The sequence below is a fragment of the Macaca nemestrina genome, chromosome 18, assembly GCF_043159975.1.
Source record: "Macaca nemestrina isolate mMacNem1 chromosome 18, mMacNem.hap1, whole genome shotgun sequence".
NCBI classification, from domain to species: Eukaryota; Metazoa; Chordata; class Mammalia; order Primates; family Cercopithecidae; genus Macaca; species Macaca nemestrina.
The window spans coordinates 73,436,320-73,455,147 of NC_092142.1; the positions used below are offsets into that span (position 1 = coordinate 73,436,320).

General features: G+C 46.7%; 1 protein-coding gene and 1 pseudogene across 4 annotated transcripts in view; both read right to left on the reverse strand.

Annotated features, from left to right (window-relative positions):
- Positions 1-4,719: 4,719 nt before the first annotated feature.
- On the reverse strand, positions 4,720-7,800 carry LOC139359914 (10 kDa heat shock protein, mitochondrial pseudogene; annotated as a pseudogene).
- Positions 7,801-10,901: 3,101 nt separating this feature from the next.
- LOC105491282 (ring finger and WD repeat domain 3) overlaps positions 10,902-18,828 on the reverse strand; it is a 49,906-nt gene continuing 41,979 nt past the window's right edge. For all 4 annotated transcript variants that reach the window (XM_011757516.2, XM_071084939.1, XM_071084940.1 and 1 more), the window contains 3 exons: positions 17,946-18,160; positions 15,824-16,035; positions 10,902-13,561 (listed from right to left, as the gene is read on the reverse strand). In XM_011757516.2, the coding sequence (XP_011755818.2) occupies positions 13,418-13,561; positions 15,824-16,035; positions 17,946-18,160 (571 nt within the window). In that variant the 3' untranslated portion in view covers positions 10,902-13,417. The remainder of the gene's footprint in view (positions 13,562-15,823; positions 16,036-17,945; positions 18,161-18,828) is intronic.

The window sequence follows — 18,828 nt, forward strand, 5'->3', positions numbered from 1 at the left end:
TTGCCTTTCCTCACTTACTGCATAAACAAGTGAAAAGAGGAGGTTGGGCAGAGCACTTTCTCCCATTTCTTACCATCTTTCTCATTTGAAAATTGTGGCAGCTTTCAAAGTAGAGGAATCTTTTCTGAAACTTGACTGGGCAGCTGCATCACCAGGAGCAATTTTCTTTTTCTTTTTTTTTTTTTTTTGCGATGGAATCTTGCTCTGTCACCAGGTTGGGGTGCAGTGGCATAATCTCAGCTCACTGCAACCTCTGCCTCCCAGGTTCAAGCGATTCTCCTGAATCAACCTCCCCAGTAGCTGGGACTACAGGCATGCACCACCACGCCCGGCTAATTTTTGTATTTTTAGTAGAAACGGGGTTTCACCATGTTGGTCAGGATGGTCTCTATCTCTTGACCTCATGATCCGCCCGCCTCAGCCTCCCAAAGTGCTGGGATTACAGGCATGAGCCACCGCGCCTGGCCAGCAGGAACAATTTTTTTTTTTTTTTTTTTGAGACGGAGTCTCCCTCTGTCGCCCAGGCTGGAGTGCAGTGGCCGGATCTCAGCTCACTGCAAGCTCCGCCTCCCGGGTTCACGCCATTCTCCTGCCTCAGCCTCCCGAGTAGCTGGGACTACAGGCGCCCGCCACCTCGCCTGACCTCGTGATCCGCCCGTCTCGGCCTCCCAAAGTGCTGGGATTACAGGCTTGAGCCACCGCGCCCGGCCAATTTTCAAAAGTTTATTTTTTCTTTTTCTTTTTTTCTGAGATGGAGTCTCGCTCTGTCACCAAGCTGCAGCGCAGTGGTACAATCTCGGCTCACTGCAAGCTCTGCCTCCCAGGTTCACGCCATTCTCCTGCCTCAGTCTCCCCAGTAGCTGGGACTACAGGTGCCTGCCACCATGCCCAGCTAATTTTTTGTATTTTTAGTAAAGACAGGGTTTCACCATGTTAGCCAGAATGGTCTCGATCTCCTGACCTTGTGATTCACCCACCTCAGCCTCCCAAAGTGCTGGGATTACAGGCGTGAGCCACTGTGCCCGGCCTTCTCTTTTTTTTTCGAGACAGGATCTTGCTCTGTTGCCCAGGCTGGAGTGCAGTGGCACAATCACAGCTTCACAGCTCACTGCAGTCTTGACTTCCTGGGCTCAAGAGATCTTGCCTATCTCAGTCTCCCAAGTAGCAAGGACTATAGCTGCGTGCCACCATACCTGGCTAAATAAAATTTTTTTTTAGTAGAGATGAGGTTGTGCTGTTGCTCAGGCTGGTCTCAAACTCCCAGGCTCCAGCAATCCTCCTGCCTCAACCTCCCAAAGTGCTGAGATTACGGGCCTGGGCCACCCCTAACAACTAACCCAGCACTGGTCCCTGCTGCTCTTTGGCTACTGTCGGTCTAGTGCATGCCTGACAGTATGGGGGACTTCTTTTCCTCAGGCAACTTCCTGACCTTTGCCATATCCAGACCTCAAAATCAAACAGAAGTAACATTGACCCATAAAGTTTTAACATTTTTACCCTGAAATTTTTTTGTTACCTGTTAATGCCCTTCCCCCAAGTCTCAACATTTCTTTTTTCCCCTGGGAAAATTAACTCCTTGTCAACATTGTCATTTTTATTTTCATTCACTTAATCAGCAATTATTTTTGGAGCAGTCCTATGTATCACCTGCTTTGGGGATGGCACTGTGGTTAGGAGAACCAGTCTGGACTGGCCGGTTCCACCATCTGCTCCACCACTGCCTGCTGGTGTGTTGTTCTGGGTTCTCCAACAAGCACTCTCCAGATAAGATTAGCCATGCAAAACACTTAATTGGAGTAAAGCCAGGCCGGCTCAGTGGCTCACGTCTCTAAACCCAGCACTTTGGGAGGCCGAGGCGGGTGGATTACTTGAGGTCAGTTCAAGACCAGCTGGCCAACATGGAGAAACCCCATTTCTGCTAAAAATACAAAAATCAGCCAGGCGTGGTGGCACATGCCCGTAATCCCAGCTACTCTGGAGGCTGAGGCAGGAGAATTGCTTGAACTTGGGAGGTGGAGGTTGCCGTGAGTTGAGATCATGACACTGCACTCCAGGCTGGGCGACAGAGCGAGACTCTGCCTTAAGAGAAAAAAGAAGTAAATCCTCCCAGAAATGGGAACATCTCTGCCGTAGCATCTCTGCCAAGTTCAGAGATTGGCTAGGAGTAACCTTTAGGGAGTATGGCCTCAGAGTGAACACAATGATGGGTTTCAAAGCACAACAGCTGGGAACATTGGTCAATTACATTCCTCATGGTTGGAGATTTGAGAAGCATATTTCATGACCACTCTATTCCACCCTTTCTGTTTCACAGATTTACTTCTCTGTTCAAGTTTGGTGAGCAGCTAAGCCATAGTTCCCATGGGCTTCTCTTTCTGTGAGAAAAACTTCAAAATAGGGAGGTTAGTGGGATAAACTAACATTCATCATTGCAATTGATCTCAGACCTCAATTGCTATTCATCCTCTCCTTGCTCCATTCTGAATTTATTTTACACTCAGCTATTACTTCAGAAGTCTTGGTGGCTTACCTGGTGATGTGACACAAACCTTCATTCCTGGGGTGGTGCTGCCGGTGGTCTTTGTCATCATACAGTGTGGTGTGGTGTTGCTATGCATGTCTCTTCAGTTACAGAAGGGCCAGGAGGCGCCAGCAGGCACCCGCATGGATCACTTGGGTGTTTCCCCCGTCCCCATTATATAAAAGCAACCCTACTGCCTCCTGTTGATGAGGGTTAATTACTACTGCCAATATGGGGAGTCCTTTTCTCACATACTGGTCTCTGGGCGTGCTCGAGGAGTCCAAAGTGCCCTGGCGGCAGCCGTAACTTGTAATTCATTAGGACCCTTGCTGCGTCACCTAACAAAGTGTGCTTCCTGTAGGAACCCAGGACCTTCGACCATGCAGGGCTCAGAATTGCTGGGATGGGAAGCACAAAATCACCTGGGTCATCAGGAGTGACAGTAAGTGGGGTCATGCCTGGCACCTGGACCCATGTAATTTTCCTATCAGGAATTAGCACAGCCTCTAACTTAGCGCTGCATCCTGAAGATCTGCATCCTATCTTTCAGAATGTTCTCAGCTAGTGCTTCAGCTGTCCCTTTAAAAGGTCATTAACAGGATTTTATTAGTTGGCTGCTTATGGATGGTGTGGTATAGGATATGACCAGCAGCCTCATGGTCATGGGTCTGTTCACTGTTGATAGGGTCCCCTGGACCAGATGCAATGCTGTGTGTCAATCTGAACTCAATCAGGCATACCACTGGCTGACGTTCTGAAAGTGAGAAAGGCAAACCCATACCCAGAATAGGCAGTCTATCACTGTGAGGATAAAATGGCCTTTGCACATGGAAGAAGCCAAATGTAGCTGACTTGCCACCAAGTGGCTGCTTGGTCTTCTTTAGAAACGTGCCTTTCAAAGACTCAGTGTTGCAGGCCGGGTGCGGTGGCTCAAGTCTGTAATCCCAGCACTTTGGGAGGCTGAGGTGGGCAGATCACAAAGTCAAGAGACCAAGACCATCCTGACCAACATGGTGAAACCCCGTCTCTACTAAAAATACAAATATTAGCCAGGTATGGTGATGCACACCTGTAATCCCAGCTACTCAGGAGACTGAGGCAGGAGAATCGTTTGAACCTGGGAGGCAGAGGTTGCAGTGAGCCGAGATCATGCCACGGCACTCCAGTCTGGCGACAGAGCAAGACTCTGTCTCAAAAAAAAAAAAAAAAAGACTCAGTGTTGCTCTCTGTTGCTGACAAGTTGGACATTCAGAGGCAGCAGTAGCTGGATGTACCTTGGTGAGTAGGAGTCCATGATGCTACTGAGCTATGGCTGCTCTTTTCACTGTCCAGCATGTCAGGTCTGGAGGAGCTAGAGGCTAGCTCATGTCAATTGGCGGGGTCATTTTGCTTACTTGGTTGTTCAGTGCCTTTTTGTGGTGGAGGCTTTCTGATGGGCATTATTAAGAGATACAAAAATATTTATATATTGTACCCACTCCCATATGTTCATCCATGTGCCTCTACTCCAGGCCAGGCCATTGGACTTTGTCCAGGAATATGTATATATTCTCATCTTACACACAAAGTGGAATGACTAAGAGCATAGCCAGCATTTCCACCAATTGGGAAAAGTTTTCACTCTCCACCATCTTTCAGAACCACCCTTGCATTCTTTAGGTCTTTAATGGTGACTCTAATCTTCACAAATCCCCATCCTCTCAATGGAACATATTTTTTGTCATTAGTTATCATCAGTTTATTATAAAAGAGAGATACGAAAATTATTTACATGATGAAAGATTTCAGCCCCGTCGCTAATAAAAATACAAAAAATAAGCCGGGCGTAGCGGCGGGCGCCTGTAGTTCCAGCTACTTGGGAGGCTGAGGCAGGAGAGTGCCGTAAACCCGGGAGGCGGAGCTTGCAATGAGCCGAGATTGCACCACTGCACTCCAGCCTGGGCGACAGAGCCAGACTCCGTCTCAAAAAAAAAAAAAAAAAAAAAGATTTCAGAACTTCAGTGGAGCAGGCAGCTTCATGCTGATGCCATTTCTTTTTTTCTTTTTCTTTTTTTTTTTTTTTGAGACGGAGTCTAGCTCTGTCACCCAGGCTGGAGTGCAGTGGCCAGATCTCAGCTCACTCTGCAAGCTTCGCCTCCCGGGTTTACGCCATTCTCCTGCCTCAGCCTCCCGAGTAGCTGAGACTACAGGCGCCCGCCACCTCGCCCGGCTAGTTTTTGTATTTTTTAGTAGAGACGGGGTTTCACCGTGTTAACCAGGATGGTCTCGATCTCCTGACCTTGTGATCCGCCTGTCTCGGCCTCCCAAAGTGCTGGGATTACAGGCTTGAGCCACCGCGCCAGGCCGTAAACCTTGAACGCTGATGCCATTTCAATCGTGTCTTATTTCAGTCTACGTACTTTTCAAGAATGTCACCATCTCTAAATAGGAAATAATCCTTGTCATCTATAACTACTTTGGTGCCTCCATAGTCTGGAAGAAGAACTTTATCTCCAACTTTCATGGTAACCAGCTGAATCTCTCCACCCTTTCCTTTAGAACCCGATCCAACAGTGACTACTATTGCTTGCAATACTTTTCCTTGAGATTTTTCTGGCAGCATAATGCCTCCTTTGGTTACAGTTTCAGCAGCGCTCCTTTCAACAGTACTTGCTCAAAGAGTGGAAGAAACTTTCTAAACGCCTGTCTTGCCATGACTCCCTCCACCTCAGACTTGTACTCTTGGAAAATTGTTTTTATTTATTTATTTATTTATTTATTTTTGAGACGAAGTCTTGCTCTTGTCCCCCAGGCTGGAGTGCAATGGCGCGATCTTGGCTCACTGCAACCTCTGCTTCCCAGGTTCAAGCGATTCTCCTGCCTCAGCCTCCTGAGTAGCTGGGATTACAGGGACCTGCCACCATGCCCAGCTAATTTTTATATTTTTAGTAGAGACGGGGTTTCACCATATTAGGCAGGCTGGTCTCAAACTCCTGACTTCAGGTGATCTGCCCACTTTAGCCTCCTAAGGTGCTGGGATTACAGCCACTGTGCCCGGCCTCAGAACATTGTTTTTAACATATTTTAGTCAGGGGTAGGGAGCAATTTCACAGGTTTACATCTGCCCTTTCCTTCCCATGACAGCTCCTGCCCCACAGGCCAGAAATACAATGTAGGGTTATTCCAGGTCACTTCCAGTTATATATTTGGGGACTATGTAAATCTCTGGGTGGGTCCATACATCCAGTGAGCTAAGAGCCATATTTTACCACTTTAGCCAAGAGTCCATTTATTAACTGGCCCTTATAGGCCAGGGGCACTATAATGATGTTTTAGGCCTCTGATGATCAATTTCACTTTTAAGTCTGTGTCCAATAGTCTTCAAAATGTTTGGTTATTTCCCTTTTGCCACTGTACAGTCACCCAGGTAAGTAGCCATGAGTTCCTTTGGGGAAGGCCTGAGGACCCTCGTGCCATGGTGTGGTAGGGTCTTTGGTGTTAGGCTCCTGACCAATACTTTCATCAATGGATTCTAGATCTGAAAATTGGCTCAGATTGGGCAGGGTGTGGTGGCTCACACCTGTAATCCCAGCACTTTGGGAGGCTGAGGTGGGTGGATCATGAGGTCAAGAGATGGAGACCATCCTGGCCAACATGGTGAAACCCTGTCTCTCTAAAAATATGAAAATTAGCCAGGTGTGGTGGTGCACACCTGTAGTCCTAGCTACTTAGGAGGCTGAGGCAGGAGAATCGCTTGAACTTTGGAAGTAGAGGTTGCAGTGAGCCAAGATTGCACCTCTGCACTCTAGCCTGGATGACTGAGACTGTCTCAAAAAAAAAAAAAAAAAAAGCTCAGATCTAGAAACTGGGCAAAGGAGCAGGACTTATTGGTGACCACCCTTAGCCTCCTGTTCCTCCATTCTTTTTTTTTTCTTTTTAGAGATGGAGTCTCATTCAGTTGTCCAGGCTGGAGTGCAGTGGAACGATCTCCACTCACTGCAAGCTCCGCCTCCCGGGTTCACGCCATTCTCCTACCTCGGCCTCCTGAGTAGCTGCGACTACAGGTGCCCGCCACCACGCCCAGCTAATTTTTTTGTATTTTTAGTAGAGATGGGGTTTCACCATGTTAGCTAGGATGGTCTCGATCTCCTGACCTTGTGATCTGCCCGCCTCGGCCTCCCAAAGTGCTGGGATTACAGGCGTGAGCCACTGCACCTGGTTTTTCCTCCATTCTTGTGGACCTTATTGGCTATAGATGTTGAATAGTTAGTTCCCTTGCTGGTCTTGGGTGATGTTATCCTTTATTAACCATCTCTATACTCCCCGCTCGTCAAGACCCCTTGGTTGCCATTTTATTATTAATTTTTTTTGAGATGGAGTCTTGCTCTGTCACCCACGCTGGAGCGCAGTGGCACCATCTCGGCTCACTGCAACCTCTGCCTCCTGGGTTCAAGTGATTCTCCTGCCTCAGCCTACCGAGTAGCTGGGACTACAGGTGTGTGCCACCACACCCGGCTAATTTTTTGTATTTTTAGTAGAGATGGGGTTTCACCGTGTTAGCCAGGATGGTCTCGATCTCATGACCTCGTGATCCTCCTGCTTTGGCCTCCCAAGGTGCTGGGATTACAGGCATGAGCCACCCCACCTGGCAAATTTTTCTATTTTTAATACAGACAGGGTTTCACCATATTGGCTAAGCTAGTCTCGAACTCCTGACCTCAAGTGATCCTCCTGCCTTGGCCTCCCAAAGTGCTGGAATTATAGGCATGAGCCACCACATCTGGCCCTTGGTCATCTCATTTGATCTTGCTGGTAATGGTGGTAATTGTGGTCTCCTGGCTTCTGGCAGTTAAACATTGCCACCAGGTCTTTATTATTTTGGGGCCCCAATCAGCCCGTCTTACCACCTGTTTTCTTGGAACACTCCTGGCACTACTTGTGTGAGTCCAGGTCTGCCAGGAAGCAGACAACAAAAAGGTATTAGCTATGCAATAAATTTATTAGGGGCAACAGTTGTAGGAAAAATGAGGTGGCTGAGAGAGCCATGTGACCATGATGCAGGTCCAACACTGTGTGAAGTACAAAGGGAGGGAAGGAAGGACAGGAGGATTCGGTGGAAACATCTAAGACTCATCTTAAACTGAAATTCATTTCTAAGAAAGTCGGCCAAGGCCGGGCGCGGTGGCTCAAGCCTGTAATCCCAGCACTTTGGGAGGCCGAGACGGGCGGATCACGAGGTCAGGAGATCGAGACCATCCTGGCTAACACCGTGAGACCCCGTCTCTACTAAAAATACAAACAACTAGCCGGGCGAGGTGGCGGGCGCCTGTAGTCCCAGCTACTCCGGAGGCTGAGGCAGGAGAATGGCGTAAACCCGGGAGGCGGAGCTTGCAGTGAGCTGAGATCCGGCCACTGCACTCCAGCCCGGGCTACAGAGCAAGACTCCGTCTCAAAAAAAAAAAAAAAAAAAAAAAAAAGAAAGTCGGCCAAGGCTGGGCGCAGTGGCTCACGCCTGTAATCCCGGCACTTTGGGAGGCCAAGGTGGGCAGATCACCTGAGGTGGGGAGTTCAAGACCAGCCTGACCAACATGGAGAAACCTGGTCTCTGCTAAAAACACAAAAAAAATTATCCGGGTGTGGTGGTGCATGCATACCTGTATTCCCAGCTACTCGGGAGGCTGAGGCAGGAGAATCACTTGAACCCGGGAGGCGGAGGTTACAGTGAGCCAAGATCGCGCCATTGCACTCCAGCCTGGGAGACAAGAGTGAAACTCCATCTCAAAAACACAAAAAAGAAAGTTGGCCAAGGCCATAGGACACTCCTCATGCAAAAGTTACCTGTCACTGAGTCTTCCAGAAATGGGCCTGCATCAGTAGCCCTGCCACTCTCTTTTTTGAGATGAGGTCTCGCTGTGTCACCCAGGCTGGAGTGCAGTGGCGCGATCTCGGCTCACTGCAAGCTCTGCCCCGCCCCGGGTTCATGCCATTCTCCCACCTCAGCCTCCCGATTAGCTGGGACTACAGGCACCTGGGCAAAAGAGCGAGACTCCATCAAAAGAAAAAAAAAAAGAAGCTGGGATTACTGGCCACCATGCCCAGCTAATTTTTGTATTTTTAGTAGAGATGGGGCTACGCCATGTTGGCCAGGCTGGTCTCGAACTCCTGACCTCAAGTGATCCACCCTCCTCGGCTTCCCAAAGTGCTGGGATTACAGGCATGAGCCACCGCACCCAGCGTTTATTAGGATTTTTAACCTGTTTCTTCCCCTGTAAGATAGAATAATAATACGTATTCTATAACATTAAGAATTACTTATTAGTAATACGTATTCACTAAGTCATTACTTAATATATTAAACTATAAAGAGATAAAACAAAACAGCAGAGATTTTTACCAACAAACATATGTTGACTAAGAACAAGGACAAACAAATGTCTATTTTTAGAATTTTGGCCAGGCATGGTGGCTCATATCTGCAATCCCAATGTTTTGGGAGGCAGAGGCGGGAGGATTGCTTGAACTAGAAGTTTGAGACCAGTTGGGCAACAAAGCAAGACCCCTGTCTCTACCAAAAAACAACAACAACAACAAAAAATTGGCTGGGCAGAGTAGTCCACAACTACAGTCCCAGCTACTCAGGAGGTTGAGGAGACAGGATTACCCCAGCCCGTGAGTTTGAGGATGCAGAGATAGGACAGTGCCACTGCACTCTAGACTGAGTGACAGTCAGACCCCGTTTCTTATAAAAAATTTTTTTCAGAATTTCACTTATACTCAATCACTGACATGGAAAACAAAACGGAGGGTATTGTGAAAAACAAAAACAATGGTGTTCGGTTTTGTAATTTGGGGTTTACTTCTATCCTAGGACCTCTGTCATTGTCCCTTAGAGCATCAGGCTCCATGAAGTTAGTAAGCTTATACCTATGGATTCAGTTCTCCTGGAATCCAGTATACTCCATTTGTTGTTCAGCTAGAAACTGGAAAACATTTTCAGCCTTTCCAGCCTAATTGCAGAGCACCATGATTTATGGCAACGAAGATTCTTGAACTCAAACAGAACAAAGAAACTGAGGCAGGTGGCCAGAACTGTGCTGAGCAGGAACCCTGAAACCCATGCTTGCCCACTGCTGCTGCCATGGTCAGAAGTGCTGCCAATGACTAGAAGAAATAAAGGAAACAAAAGTCCTCTCTTCTCCCTTCCTCCCACTTTACAGTCTCCTGGATTCAAATAAACAAGCAGGAAGCCAGCAGGCAAGAGTCTGGGAAATGTAGATCCCTAGATCTGAGAGTAAACAGACTAAACAGACACATGACCAGGGCATTTTTTTTTTTTTTTTTTGAGACGGAGTCTCGCTTTTTCACCCAGGCTACAGTACAGTGGTGTGATCTCGGCTAACTGCAACCTCTGCCTCCCGGGTTCAAGCAATTCTCCTGCCTCAGTCCCGAGTAGCTGGGATTACAGGCGCCCACAACTACAACCAGCCAATTTTTGTATCATTTAGTAGAGACGAGGTTTCACCATGTTAGCCAGGCTGACCTTGAACTCCTGACCTCAGGTGATCTGCCCACCTTTGCCTCCCAAAGTACTGGGATTACAGGAGTGAGCCACACGGCCAGGACACAGGGTTAAGAGGCAAACATATCACTTTCCATTGGCAATAGCAAAACAGAACTGCAAGCAAAAGCCTCAACCACTTTATTAGTGTGAAAAAGAGAAAATCTATGGCTGGGTGAGGTGGCTCTTGCCTGTAATCCCAGTACTTTGGGAGGCTGTTAAGATGGGCAAATCACTTGAGGTCAGGAGTTAGAGACCAGCCTGGCCAACATGGTAAAACCCCATCTCTCCTAAAAATAGAGAAGTAAGCCAGGTATTGTTGCAGGCACCTGTAATCCCAGGTACTCAGGAGGAATGAGGCAGAGGCTGCAGTGAGCTGAGACTGAACCACTGCGCTCCAGCCTGGGACAACAGAGAGAGACTCAGTTAAAAAAAAGAAAAAGAAGGCCAGGCACGATGGCTCATGCCTGTGATCCCAGCACTTTGGGAGACTGAGGCAGGCGGATCACGAGGTCAGGAATTCGAGACCAGCCTGACCAAAATGCTGAAACCCGTCTCTAATAAAAATACAAAAATTAGCCGAGCATGATGGCGCACGCCTATAATCCCAACTACTCAGGAGGCTAAGGCAAGAGAATCTCTTGAACCCAGGAGTCGGAGTTTGCAGTGAGACGAGATGGGACCACTGCACTCCAGCTAGGGCTACAGAGCGAGACTCTATCTCAAAAAAAAAAAAAAAAAAAAGAGAGAGAAATTTACCGGGTTGGGATTATATCCCTCTCCCAAGAGGCAGACATGTTCCTGCCTCTAGAAGTCAGAGACAAAAGGCACTAGGAGCCACTATACATAGCAAATTCTTTATTTTCATATTAACATTAAAACATAAAACAGAAACATTAAAACAGGGTATAAACAGAGTTCCCATTGCCTTCTTTTCAAAGCAGGGGCAAGAATATATACAATGACAAGATATTTTGAGTTTGTTTAACTCCAAATCCTCAAGTGGGGAAAAAACCTTAGAGGTAGTGACAAAGGAATATGGTGGGGCAGAGCCTGGTGGAGCTCAGAAGACTAAAGCCTGGATTTATAAATGTGATGTCCTACGATGGGGATTGGGAATGGCGTCAAGGTTTTTTTTTTTGAGATGGAGTCTTGCTCTGTCACTCAGGCTGGAGTGCAGTGGCATGATCTTGACTCACTGCAACCTCTGCCTCCCAGGTTTAAGCAATTCTACTGCCTCAGCCTCCTGAGTAGCTGGGACTACAGGCGTGCTCACTTTAAATTAACTGCGTCCAGTTAATTTTGTATTTTTAGTAGAGATGGGGTTTCACCATGTTGGTGAGGCTGGACAAGGTTTTTTTCTTTGGAGAAATCAGTCACGGTCCTATGAATTTGCTTCCAAAATATCCAAATTTAATGTACTAATGCAAGGACTGGTGAGACTTAGGATTCACCTAATGTCCCTCATAGTTAAGTCTCTTGCTTCCTACTTTTAGGGGAATCAATCAGCATCAGGTACTTCAAAGCAAGTGAAATCCTAACCCTGCCCAGGGCCAAAGACAAAGCCAGTCGGGGCCTGACCACCTGCATCCTCTTGGTGGCAATCTGCTGAAACCAGATGAGTTCTGCTTTTTAATTCCAATCCTATTCTGCCGCTGAAACCCGCGGCCTGGGCAGCCACTCTTAATCATTAATCATTAACATATCAAAAGGAGTATCTCCTTGGAGAAAAGAGCTTTTCTCAGGTTCTAGAAGCTAGCTTTTACAAAATATGTCTTCAAATAGGGGCCGGGTACAGTGGCTCATGCCTATAATCTTGGCACTTTAGGAGGCCGAGACGGGAGAATTGCTTGTGGCCAGGAGTTCAAGACCAGCCTGGACAACACAGTGAAACATCTATTTCTACAAAAAATTTTAAAAAGAAAAAAATTATGTCCTAAAATATTAAAGGGTCATTAAAAGGCAAAACTAAAACTTGGAACTCTGGGGAAATCTACTGCAACAACCCCTTGCTGGAGAGAAAGATCCTAGAAACAGCTCTTGAATTGACAGGTCAGAAGTGTTTATAATAAAAACGGTAACAACTCTTCAGCAATCATTTGAGAAAATCAGATTGTTAGCCATTTTCTCCCATGAAGAGGACACTGACCTGCCCACATCTTGAAGCATATTCTCTTGTGGACAGTGGTTTGGTCAAGTAGTCTGAGGCAAGTCAAAGAAATACAAACTGAGCCTTAGAAAAGGTTAGGGAGGCAAATCAGAGGAAAGTGGAATCAAACATCAGCTTCACATGGGGAAGGCTTTACCTGGAATGTATAAAGAACACTTAAGAACAGCCCCTCAGTCTGAGGGATTGGCTTTATTTAGATAGGAACTCTCTCAAAATGGGAGACAAGTTCTTCTCATGTTTTTAATAGCAGTCTGAATAGCTTTTGTAAATTCTCTTATGTCTTTTCTCCCGATATCTAGGGGAGACTCAAGTAAAACCTTTGACCTAACACTCATCTTTTCCTGGCAAGAGATAGTGTTCTTCAAAGCACTAGCTTGGATAAAACCAATCCTGAGTTCCTAAGCTGGCTAGAAAAAACAAAATTTTCCCCACCACTCAAACAACTGGCCTCTTTCCTTACCTTTCACAAAGCAATAAACTTAATGCACTAGGTATCAGCAAAGAGAATAGTTCACTAGCTGCTTCCATCACTGGGCCTGCCAATGTCCCATCACTTCACACCTGGAACACAAGTGTTGTTGCCACAAGGCACACCCAGGTGTGCTCTATCACACACTTTTGTGGCAATGAGACAAGTTACTAAAAGATTGTCAGCCTTCAACGTCAGAAATAAACCGGACACAAGATTTTACAGTGCCCTCTTGTGTTCAACTGAGTAATACTCTTTTACATCTATGTTGCATCAAATCAGTATCAAGACAATGGTTAGTCCCTTCAAGGATACCTAAGTAACAGGACAACTCAGATGGGATGTCATAATCCCCAGAAAATGCTTGATGCCTACTTACATCCTAGATGATGAGAGGACACTCTCTAAGGTCCAGAAAGTCACATAGAAAATAAAGAAAATAAGAATTTCCAACATACAATAATGGTAAATGAAGGCTTTAAACCCAAGAAATGGATAATGTAGATAAAGTACCCATCAATTACTCTTTTAGTGGACATAACAGATACACAATCTGTAGTATCTCAGTGACCCAAAGTCCTAGAATCATATTAATGCAAACAAACCATGATCCCCCATGTTCTAGGCCGCAGACAATAAACAGGGATCTTGCTTGGGACTGCTAGGTGCTAGCAAACAACATTTAACCAGCAGCAGGCCTTCAAGGTTTCAAGACCACGGTCACTCCCACTTATAGATGTGGACCATCTTCTCTGTTAAGGTAGCCAAGTAGCTGTTATGGTTCACCTCAAATGGGCAGATGTCCAAGACAGGCTGATTGGTCTGTAGGTCCTGGAGCAACGAGCCACTGGCAGCATCCCACAGCTAAAGAACGCAAGCAGAGGGAAGGTTCAGGACCCAGTCAGTACACGAAGGGACTTCCTTTCTTCATCATCAAACAAGTCTAAAAGGCTGCAGAGAGAACACTACCTGGAGAGCAAAGCAGGCCATCCCTAACCTTCACAAAGTTGCTCAAAGCCAGCACACCTGACATGGTTCAGATACAGCCTCACCTACTGTAATCAGCAATTAGTCCACCTGTAAGTGGATCTGAAAATAAAGCCCAGCTTCCATTCATTCAATGTATGTGTCAGGCTCTTCTAGGGACAGAAAGGTAAATTAAAAATAAAGTCCCTGTCTTTGCCCTCATGGAACTCACCTTTTTTTTTCTTGAGACAGAGTCTCGCTCTTGTCGCCCAGGCTGAAGTGCTGTGGTGCAACCTTGGCTCACTGCAACATCTGCCTCCTGGGTTCAAGTGATTCTCCTGCCTCAGCCTCTCAAGTAGCTGGGACTACAGTGCCTGCCACCACACCCCGCTAATTTTCTTCTATTTTAGTACAGATGGGGTTTCACCATGTTGGCCAGGCTGGTCTTGAACTCCTGACCTCACGTGATCCATCCACCCTGGCCTCCCAAAGTGCTGGGATTACAGGAGTGAGCCACCGCGTTGGCCAAGCATGGTGTCTCACACCTGTAATTCCAACACTTTGGGAGTCTGAGATGGGACGACAGCTTAAGGATAGGAGATAGAGACCAGCTGGGGCAATATAACAAGATTCTCATCTCTACAAGAAATTAAAAAATTAGCCAGGTGTGGTGGTGCATGCCTGCAGTCTCAGCTACTCAAGAAAGGGTAAAAGAGGATTGCTTAAGCTGAGGAGTTTGAGGCTACAGTGAGCCATGATCACACTACTGCCCTCCAGTCTAGACTAAGCAAGATACTGTCTCCTAAAAAAGAAAAATATTTTAAAGTATTAAAAAGTAGAGTCAGCCAGGCATGGTGGCACACACCCATAGTTCCAGCTACTTGGGAGGCTGAAGCACAAGAATCACTTGAACCCAGGAGGTGGAGGTTGCAGTAAGCCAAGATTGCGCCTCTGCACTCCAGCCTGGGCAACAGAGCGAGACCCTGTCTCAAAAAAAAAAAAAAAAAAAAAAAAAAAAAGTATGACCAGGCATGGTGGCTCATGCTTGTAATCCTAGCAGTTTGTGAGGCTGAGGTGAGAAGACTGCTTGAGCCCAGGAGTTTGAGACCAGCCTGGGAAACATGGCAAAACCCCGTCTCTACTAAAAATACAAAAATTAGCCGGGTATGGTGGTGTGCACCCAGCTACTTGGGAAGCTGAGGCACAATAATTGCGTGAACCTGGGAGGCAGAGGTGGCAGTGAGCCGAGACTGCGCCACCGCATTCCAGCGTGGGTAACAGAGCGAGACTGTCTCAAGAAAAAAAAAAAAAGTATGCATCTGTTTAAAAAAAAAAAAAAACAAAAGGATGGGCCGGGCGTCATGGCTCATGCCTGTGATCCCACCTTTTTTCTTCTGCCATTGACTTCTTGTGGAAGCCGGATCAGCTGTCTTACAGAACGCCCACAACCTGGACTTGTGTGTATACTTTCTGTGCTATCATTAAACTTGTTCTCCTCTATTCCCTGCAACTCCAGTCAATGAAACTTAGCGCTAGCTTCTAGAGTGGCACTATACAATATAGTGGTCTCTAGTCACATAAGTTTATATTTAACTTGATTAAAAATAAAGTAAAACATTAAGTTCTTCCTTGGCACTAAGCACACTTTAAGTGCTCATGTGACTAGTGTGACTGTATTGGACAGTGCTACTCTACGACTTAATTAGACTCAGGTTCAAGAACATCTCAGCTGGGTACGACGGTTCACATCTATAATCCCAGCACTTCGGGAGGCCGAGGCTGGTGTATCACTTGAGATCAGGAGTTCGAGACCAGCCTGGTCAACACGGTGAAACCCTGTCTCTACTAAAAATACAAAAATCAGTTGGGTGTGGTGGTGGGTGCCTGTAATCCCAGCTACTCAGGAGGCTGAGGCAGGAGAATCACTTGAACTCAGGAGGTAGAGGTTGCAACAGTGAGTCAAGATCTACAAAGCAGTATGGAAAGCATATGTAAACCAAGCAACCTCACATACACACATATGCGGATATGTGGGATTACAGAGCAGAACTTACACTTTTTTGCTTTATGAGCTTCTGTAAAAAAAATGTTCACGTTTTCCCTTACCAATATTTTAAGCAAAACTACTTTTTATATGAAAGTAAAAAATAACAGGCTCACCAGGGCAGAATTTGCTGCTTCATCCCCAGTACACACCAGGATGTTGCCGTCATTCTCTGGGCTTTGGAAAATGGCATTTTTGGTCAACAGTTTGCAAGTGGGTCCTCCAAAAAATGTATGTACAGGCTGGCAGGAGCAGACTGGATTTCCAGTGTCATCCAGTCGGTAGGACATTTCCATCAGCACACTTCGTATGGTGGTGTGATTTTTATCTATGGGACAGAGAAATCAGTGCTGCACCATGGGGATGCTACACAAAAAATTAACCAAGTACCCAAACCTCACACGCTTACAACCTAGTTGGACGGAAAAGCCATAAATGCTTAACCATCAAGAACAGCTACAAAACAAATGAAAGAACAGTATCATAGCATCAGTGAAATTCAGAACCGTAGGCTAGGAATCAAGTTATCTACAATAGCTTTTTGCTTAAGAGAAAAAGAATTCTGAGAGTGAGTTACCTGTTTTAGTAAAATCAGTCTCCTGCCAGACCTCTGCTGGGGGATTTCTCTCTTAAGAAGTCTCAGTAAAAGGTTTTTCCCTTCCCCCCGTGAGAACCTCATTAGCCCCTGGGACTGCACATTTTTATAAAGTGAAAGGAGGCTATTACAGAAAGGGAAACATGTATCTGAAATTCTGCTGGGAGGCAAACAAAAGCCAGAGAACAAAAGAGGACCCCCAGGCTTTGTATACCAGTCACAGCAAATCACAGCCTTGGAGACAGCAGAGCTGTGGGATGACAAAGAGCCAAAAGGTCTGAAGTGCTACTGAGATGTTTCTCAGCTCAAACAAAACTTAAAAACATGAGTAGACCCACCCACAACTAGCAGAAGTGTGAGCATTTAACGACTAACTCTGACTATACATCTGCCTGACTGTTATAATTTGCTTAATACAGTTGTGACCTCAGCATCTGTTTTCAGGACTGGCATAAATTATCTGAAACCTAGATGTACCCTGTCAACTTTGGTCTAGTTAAAACATCCCTTCCCTGAGCAGAGGTTGGAAATATAGCCCACTTGTCCCTCCCCTCCACCCCTACCCTACCCCTAAGGGAGCAGGCCTGTCCTGGATGGCTCCCCCTTCTTCCCACTGGCCCCTGAAGCACGCTGCCCTCTTCTCTGTGGGATCTGTCAAGTAAGCTGATTCCGTTATTTCCTGTGTTTTGTGCATTGCCTCCTTTATGTCTCACCTGACCAACACACCTGAACCTAACGTCTTTCCTAATCAGGGCTCTTGTAGAGAGTCACTATCTCAAGGGAAATGAACTGGACACAGGTCAGACAAGCACCACAAGGGTACCTGCCAGTATAAACAAGTTTCCTGTGAGAGGGACACCTGGTCATGAGTCAGGCAGGTGTTAGGCCATCTGCCAGGACAAAGGAGTATCCTGTGAAAGGTACACTATGAACACCCACAACGAACTCCCTAGAGTTTGGCAGGACAGGGCTACAGTTTATAGCCACTCTCCTGACAGAGACCTCAAGACCACATTAGAAAGAAAAAACCTACAACACTGACCATCAGTACAGTTTACCAGGAATTTAGATTCATGACACTTAGCCTAGAAAGAACCTGTGAATGAAGCACAGTCTGCTGTTACGGGTTCCACCTCTGATTCCAGAGGCAAAGATGTTCAGCTGGCTGGGCCCACACAACCATTGTTGTCCATTTCCCCTTATTTACCTTTGTCGGCCCAAATAAGGAGGAATAGACAATATGCCAGCCGGGGTACTACATGGCTGCCCTAATCTGGACCTTTCTCTCAGGGGAAGTGAGAGGCAGGCAGAAGATATGAAAGTGATCTCAAGATGGCTCAACGACCTAAAGCTGGCCCCCTCATTCCACTACTGTTCTAAGTTGTAGGGGCTCCTAAGTGGCTAATTCACTTCCAGGAGTACCTGGCAGAATATGCTCCAGTCCTCACATGTAAGGAGCAGGGAGGCAGGCTCTGTGGGGGAGCTTGAAGCCACCATCCTCCCTGTAGAAGCAAGAGCTACAACATATCTTGTTAGTCTGTGAGCAGTACCACAGCCACCCAAAGGGTAGGATCGAACTCTCCTTCCCTCTTCTCTACCACTGTGCTCCCAAATAAACCATAGAAGACCCCAGTACTACTCACCAGGCCTGTAGGTCACAAGACAGTGCCGGGAGCTGTTCTCTGTCTGGAAGTCTATGCAGCCCCCTGGCTCCAAGGGCAGTACATGAGGCCAATGAGAAAAGTCCGTTTTCTGTTCCCAGAATGAAGCATCCTCCAAGGTTCCAGCCAGCACCCCACCATATGGAAATGCAGCTGAGGCAGCTCTGGACATGTATGACAAGGAGACCAGTGGGCATCTGAAAGGAAAGTAAGGAAACTGTATCTCACATTCCAAAACTCGGATGGCTCCAGACCCCACTACCAGTAACCCTCAAGCACATTCCCACCTCTACAGAGGTTAAACAACCTTTAGTCACTATCCTCTGACATCTGATAAAAATTAGCAACCCTCTCTGTAGAAACAAAAGGACATCATATAATATTCTGAAACTAATATCAGGGGAGATACTAGATGCTCTAGAAGAAAAGGAAAGCTGGGCGCGGTGGCTTACGCCTGTAACCCCAGCTCTCAGGGAGGCAGAGGCGGTAGGATAGCTTGAGCCTAGGAGTTTGAGACCTGCCTGGGTAATATAGCGAGACCCCGTTCTCCACAAAAAGGAAAAAAAAAAAGAAAAGGAAAAAAAGAACTAGGCCCAGCACTTTGGGAGGCCCAGACGGGCGGATCACGAGGTCAGGAGATCAAGACCATCCTGGCTAACACGGTGAAACCCCGTCTCTACTAAAAAATACAAAAAACTAGCTGGGCGAGGTGGCGGGCGCCTGTAGTCCCAGCTACACGGGAGGCTGAGGCAGGAGAATGGCGTATACCTGGGAGGCGGAGCTTGCAGTGAGCTGAGATCTGGCCACTGCACTCCAGCCCAGGAGACAGAGCAAGACTCCATCTCAAAAAAAAAAAAAAAAGAAC